Raw genomic sequence first — 7,186 nt, 5'->3', positions numbered from 1 at the left:
TTGAAGATTTTCAACTAGTAAGACATTGTCCAAGCTAGGTGTACCAATTGCCATAATCTTTCCTTTGCCCAAAATCTTGGATTTTCTTCCATCTCCAAAAGTGACCATTCCACTCACACATTATGTAGAGATTTCTGAAAAACATGATTTCTCACCGGTCATGTGTCTTGAACACCCACTGTCAAAATACCAAGATTTAGATTTAGAGTCAAAAAAGCAGTAAGAACAACAAAATATTTCACATCTAAGATTTCAGGAGCATTAGTTTGATATGCATCACTTAAAAGTGCCAGAAGCAATCTTGATTTTCCTTTCTCCTCCACACTAGATTTGAACTTGGTAAAGATAAGGAATGAGAGAGTTTTGACAATCTATTTACCTCTTTTACAAGATATGCATTCTTGTGTTGGATTCTTACCTGTCCCTCCATGGTGGATTTTGGACTTACTGAAATATGTTGGAACAGTTTGTATTTTGGTTGGATGTGCCCAAGAGCTTCGCAAAAATGACACTTGGGTATGAATCCCCAAGTTGTTTGAGAAGTTGGAGCACCAATAGGAAGTGATGATCTGACAAACTTTGTAACGGATACAGCGAGAGACTTGTTGATTGAATCAAATCCTAGGCTACATTTGTCTCCATGTCTTCGGCCCATGCTAATCATTTTGTCAACCTTTTTTTGTGCCAATTGTCAAAGCAATAATCCTCTCCTTTAAACTTTTAAGCTCAATTTCAAGGACTTAGATGTCAGAAATCAAAGCAACAATTAATTTATTTTGATCAATGCACTTTTTTTTTGTAATGTTTCCAATTTCTAGTACATACCTTTACCTACTAGGATTGCAACATCCTGGCAGTCCTACTGTTTTCAAGCTCCGGCATAACAACTTGTTTTGCAAGCTCTCTATTATGTTTGTTGAGTTTCTGAGAGGCAACCAACAGATCATCATACTTTTCCAGCACATAGTCAACATTTGGTTCTCCATTATTCACATTGTTTTGTTGTGCCTCATCCAAGCTGATTGTGATGATTGACACAATGGTATTTTCTTCATTTTCCTATTCTGGGTCACTGTCACTCCATGTTACATTCAATGCTTTGGCTTTTCCATTTTACTTCTTTTGTGTGTTGGCACATTTAGAGGCAATATGTTCATACCCTTTGCATTCAAAGCACTTGACTATCTCTTTAGTGTTTTTCTTCTCAGTGAACCTGCAAGATTTTAAACTACAATAAGTATAATCACCATGCTTAATTTTTGAATTTATACCCGAGTGATTTCTCGAATCATGACTTCTGGATTTTTGGTTTTTGAAAAACTTATTGAATTGTCTTGAAAGATAAGCAAATTCCTCTCCATTGAATTCTTTTGCTTGGTGTTCACCATCTGTTTTGTCAACCACTTTGAGAGCAACGCTTTTACTCTTTTTAGGAGCTAGGTGCTTCATCTTGTAGGTTTGAAGCGACCCTATGAGTTCATGAACTTTCAAAGTGTTCAAGTCACGAATCTCTTCAATGAATGTGATCTTTGGTTGAAAATGTTGAGGCAAGGACCTTAAAATCTTTTTCGCCCCCTTATCTTCTGGAATTTTTCACCTAAACTTGAACATGCATTCACAATGATGCAAAGTTTAGCATAAAATTCAGAAAAAGTTTCATTCTCATCCATCATGATTGTCTCAAACTGTAAAGTGTGCATTTGAAGCTTGGCTCCTTTGACAGTATCTGTTCCTTCATGAGTGACCTGCAAAATATCCTAAGCTTCCTTAGAAGTATCACAACCACATATATATATATATATATTCAAATTGATCGGAAGAGACAGTAGTAAATATAGCATTTAACCCCTTTTAATTATTAGTGATGTGTGTGACTTCTGCAGTGGTCCACTCCTCTTTAGTTTTGAGAACTGTGGTTTCTTCATCTCCTTTTCCGATCTTCTTTGTGGGTTCAGGAAATCCATGAACCACTGTATTCCATACACGTTCGTCTAAGGACCAGATAAACAACTTCATTTTAGCCTTCCAAGCACCATAGTTGTTGCCATCGAAATATGGTAGATGTTTAATTGAGCCCGTGACACAATCCATCATACGGTATGTTGGATCTTGCTGAGTGTGTTCAACAACTTGCTCTGATGCCAATTGAAATTACTTGTAGGATGACTACAAATGCTTAGAGATGGTGAATAGGCTAATTCGATATTATTAACAATAAATAAAAATGGACTTTCAAAGCAAAATTGATATGGCTTACCAATCCTGAAATGTGCAGAGCTTAAAGTAAAGGAACATGCAAATATTTATCTTACGTGGTAAAACCCCACCTCTAGGGAAAATCTACGGGACTCCTTAGTCCAAAACAAATTCACTATAGAATGAAGATTACAAGAAGTACTCACACACTATCCTAGACGTAATCTAGATAAAGTTTACCAACTTCTTCGTAACTCAACTTATGTCACGAAATGATCTTCAACACTTCGTATGTTGAACTAGTCGCAATTGCTTCAAGCTCGTTGGAGGATAAACGCCACGAAAATCTTGGTGCCCTCAACCGTATGAGTCACTGACCTGCATATGAATGCAATATGAATGATGAAAGGATTTGATATATCACCAACTAAACAAGGAACACTTGATGACTTGTCAAAAAAAATATACACAATAGATTTCTCTTAAAAATTCAATATGCTCAAAAAACAATATGTCGAAAGCTGTGTTTTTCAAAAGAAAGACACACTTATTTTATGCAAAACTCATTCTCTCTAGTCAGATGGTAACTTGAGAGTCTACAACGCTCTTTAATTATGACTCTCAAGTTTAATCTAATATGGGCTCAAGTCAAAGGCATCAAAACAGGAGACCAAATACTATTCAATTATTAATATTAGTTTTGATTCAATATGGACTCTAAGTGATGACACCAAACAACTACTTTTTGTGGAGAAACAATATCTCTTTAAAAAAGCTAATTAGGAGATGAGCATTGCGCACGTCACTATAAGAAACGCTAATATTTTAACTTAAATCACAATGGCATGTAAAATAACTTCAATTAGGAATCCTATTGTGAATGCATGATTATGTCATTATTTACCTGAAATCAAGTTTCCCATATTGATCAAGTCATGTTTCGAAAATCCGGGATTGAATGTGTTGCGCCAAAACTTCCAGTAAACATTATTCGCACACGACTTCCCAACCTATGGTAGATTCTAGGAAATGCCAATACAATTTTCATACTAACAGGGTAGAATTGACATGAGTCACATGCAAGGGCGGAACTAAAATTTTTTTAACGGGTGGGCTAGCTAAAGTTATTAGCTTAAAATTTAATGATTATTTTTTTTGGTACTTACAAGTCTTTCTAGAAATAAAAGTAAACATTAAATCATATAAACCAAGCTAGTTCATAGCTCCATAGACTAATTTTCAATAAGCTTTAACATAAACCAAATAAGGTTTAACACCATAGTGGCTTTGTACTTGTTTATGTTCCTTTTATCAATAAAATACTATCGCTCTTTATCAAAAACAAAAACAAATACATATTAAATGCAACTAAAAACACATATGATCAAAATGAAAATATGTTCAATAACATAACTGAAAGTGAACCTATTTTAATGTGTATTTTTATTGCTGCCCTCCAACTAAATTTATATATATAAAATAAAAATAAAAAGTACTTTTTTGGGCTTTAATAAGTTAATATATAGTGGGCTAATTGGCGGACTCATGATTTTTTTTGTGAATGTACAATTTTGAAAGGCTAAAAAGTCTTTGTGGATTGAACATCTAAAATTTTTTACCTAGATTGATCTTAAGTCCCTTCATGCATTCATATCATACATGAAAGATTGTTTTATGTAAAAATATTGACTAAGTTTGAAAATTAGTTTTCGGAATAATTATTTTCTCAAGATAATTTTTGGCAGCTTTTGTTTCTTACACATCAAATAAGAAAACTTGATTTTATGGGATTTTAGTATGAAGTATATATTGACTTAATGAGCCATCATTTTTAGCTTAAATCGTATTTTGCACTAAAACCGATTTTTCATATTTTGATTTGGTAGGAATTTAATTTTTTAGAATTTTTATTTGAATCCAAATGGGTACTTCCGCGGTGGTGACATGGCTAGTTTACCTCATTCTCAATTGCGATGGATTATAATATGGATGTACTAATCCTCTATAGAAATGGCATTTTCTGTAGTGAATACTGTGATGACTTGATTGAATTGATTACACAGAGAAAAATTAGACAGCGCAGAAGATAATGATAACATGATTGAATTGATTACACAAATACATATTTAAATATTTTTTTTTAAAGTTGTATTAGCAATGCATCTAGAGCTCCACCGTGTCCACATCCATGAATTCTGAATCATTTCCCATGGCCTCCAAGGTCTCAGCCAAAATACAAGATTCAATATCAATACTGCCTTCTTCAACCCCAGCAAACACTGTAATCTTCCCATGTGACTTATTCCCAGCACCGTTTGTCACCACAACTGGCCTTTCCCAACCAAAGTCATTGCCATTCACATTGAACCTCGGCGAGCTGCTTGTGACTAAAGCATTAGCAGCCATATTGTCTTCTGTAAGCAACTTGGGCTCTTGCACCCAACACTCCAAGAAGCTTCTCAGTTTCTCTTCCGTGTGCAAAGCCACCATCTTGTTCATTTCCCAAGCCACAAAACCAAGCCCACGTTCCAGAACCTCCCCAGCTTTCATGGTCACTGCCTTGACTATAATTGCAAGAGAAAGAAAATAAAAATCAAGCAGCCAGACTGGCCGTGAACTCTGCGTCGTGTGCCAAAGCTTGTAGTGTCTGAGGCAAAAGGCAAGCTTCAAAATCAATACTTCCATCTTCAGCCCCAGGATACACAGTCAACTTCCCATCAAATTTGTTCCCAACGCCACTTCGAACAGCCAGAGGCCGTCCCCAACCAAAGTCGTTGCCAAACACATTGAACCGCGGTGAGCTTCCTGTCAACAATGAGTTGCTTGCCAAGCCATCAAGCTTTGGCACTATAGGATCTTTTATCCAACCCTCCAACAGCTTCCTTACATCTTGTTCTGTTTGTGAAGAAATAGTCTTGTTCATTTCCCAAGCCGCCCAGCCTAGTCCGCGCTCAAGCAACTCGCCTACTGTGGATGTTACTATGCCGAATAGAACAGCATTTCCAAGGTATTGGTCTGGCAATGGTGGCTGCAATCTCTGCCTCATGCCTACTAGCACTTTGTACTGGGTCTCTTGATCAGTTTCGAGACGCTGGTTGCGAGTCACGGACACCCAAAGATGAGCCAAGAGTGCTTGAAGGGATGAGATCCTGGTGGTGCCCATTTCGGCATTGGCTTTCGCTTTGAGCTTTGCAATTTTTTGCTTGGAAAAATGGAACACTCTTTGTTGAAGAAGTGGTGCTGAAAACCTAATTTTCGGGATTTTGTTTTGAAAGTTTGGAAGGCGAACCGGGAGATCAATCATGCCGTTGAGAAATTCGCGGCCAAAAGCAGGAGGAGGTTGCAAAATTTTGCCACAATTAGTACTACCACGTCGAGAGATTTCAGACCAAGTGTTGAAGAAATGCCAGAATGATGACCCATCAACAACAGAGTGGTTCATTGTGCAACCTATGAAAATGCCATCAACCAACTCAGTTATTTGCACTGCAAGCAGGGGTTTGGATCCACTGCCTTCGTAGTTCAAAACCCCATTCATCAGAAAGAATGAGTGAACAATGTCATCAGGAACCAAAACAGAGTCAAGGATATCGGCCACCGTGACACCATCGGCAACTGCATGGACAAACTCAGCTCCGGTGCCATTGCAGTCGACGGAGAAAGAGGTGGTGTTGTCGTCCTCATTTTTGGTAATTGCAAGACGGCCAGCAAGGGGATAGAAGATGTCTAAGGTGAGGGAGAGGGAGTGTTTTAGGTGTTCAGTCAAGCTTGTGATGGGGTCTTGCTCATAGGTACTGGATTTTGGTTTGTGGAAGAGAAGGCCCTTTTGGATGTGATCTAATAGGATGAGCTGTAGATCCCATGGAGTTAACTCAATCCTCTGCGTAAGTTCATTGTGGAATGTGGGTTGAACAATGGTCGTGGAGATGAAGCGAATGTATCCCATCTAAGATTATTTCTCTAAATTTTAACTGGACAGGCTTAACTATTGATACATGGCTTGGCTGCATGTAAACTTATATATATTATATGTGTTGATGAATACAAATTGACTAACTTCACTGTAAAGGAAGAGGAAGAGAAATACAAATTGACTACCATCATGCAACATAACCAAAGACAAGGAAGTATGCTGAAGATAAGGAATGATGATGAATTACATATTTAAATATTATAATAATTGTTGATTTCATTCTTTGGTTATACAAAGGAAGAGCAACGAGGAGTAAAAGGTGTGCTACGATAGGAGAATTTAGAGAAAGTTATCGTGTCACCACATCAATTAGTGATACTTTCATTTAAAATTTATCATATGTCATTTTTAAAAACAATTAAAACTTTAGTTTACAACTGGACATAAAACCCAATTATAACCCTTTGAAATAAAATTAAATAAATCATAAATCATAAAATAAATAAAATAAAATAAAAAGAACTGCCCATAGTGATGGATCCAGTAATTTTTCAGAAAAGTGGCAATATTTAAAAGGATAAAAGCTCATAAAAAAAAATTAGACTACCAAATGCCCTTAAATTTTATAAATACTATTGTCATTCATAATTTATCAAAATTCATTTAAATTATTAATTAATCTAACATAAATTAATATGAACTAATCTAATAAAAATGCATATCAAATTATCAATTAAACAAACAAATTAAAATGCATACCTCGAGTTGTATGCCGCGCAACATCTTCAAGTTTACTACTGATATAAAGAGCTAAATTAGAAACAAATAATATAAAAATATTATATATATATATATATATAAGCTAAACCAAAAAGACCAAACCAAAAAAAAAATACATGAGAAGAAATTTTAAAAAAAAATCGAAAAAAAGTGATGATATATTGCAAAGGCCAAAAAAGAGTAAGCCTGGGTACAGTCCGGTTTGAATCGGTTCTTACATCAACCTGAAATCGAAATCAATACTGTTCACCTATCCAGTCCGATTTGGATTTTTACTAAAATATTTGAGAAAATTAG

The 7,186-nt window shown here is 35.8% G+C and overlaps 1 protein-coding gene across 1 annotated transcript; it reads right to left on the bottom strand.

Annotated features, from left to right (window-relative positions):
• Nucleotides 1-4,283: 4,283 nt before the first annotated feature.
• On the bottom strand, nt 4,284-6,191 carry LOC103339921 (putative acetyltransferase At3g50280). Its single transcript, XM_089043578.1, has 2 exons — nt 5,177-6,191; nt 4,284-4,755 (listed from the first exon to the last, which is right to left on the bottom strand). Exons 1-2 carry the CDS (start codon nt 6,140-6,142, stop codon nt 4,360-4,362), a joined length of 1,362 nt encoding a protein of 453 aa, XP_088899704.1. The 5' UTR covers nt 6,143-6,191; the 3' UTR covers nt 4,284-4,359.
• Nucleotides 6,192-7,186: the final 995 nt, after the last annotated feature.

The sequence above is a fragment of the Prunus mume genome, linkage group LG8, assembly GCF_029339155.1.
Source record: "Prunus mume cultivar Tortuosa linkage group LG8, ASM2933915v1, whole genome shotgun sequence".
Classification (NCBI taxonomy): Eukaryota; Viridiplantae; Streptophyta; class Magnoliopsida; order Rosales; family Rosaceae; genus Prunus; species Prunus mume.
Note: the sequence above shows the minus strand (reverse complement) of the source record. Positions and strands in the feature narration are given on the sequence as shown.

What these genes read in the sequence shown, in the direction of transcription:
- LOC103339921 (XM_089043578.1), bottom strand. Translation starts at nt 6,142, where the DNA reads ATGGGATACATTCGCTTCATCTCCACGACCATTGTTCAACCCACATTC. An exon ending in ATGCTGTTCTATTCGGCATA is followed by an intron (nt 4,756 to 5,176) that starts GTAACATCCACA and finishes ATTATAGTCAAG; the next exon opens with GCAGTGACCATGAAAGCTGG.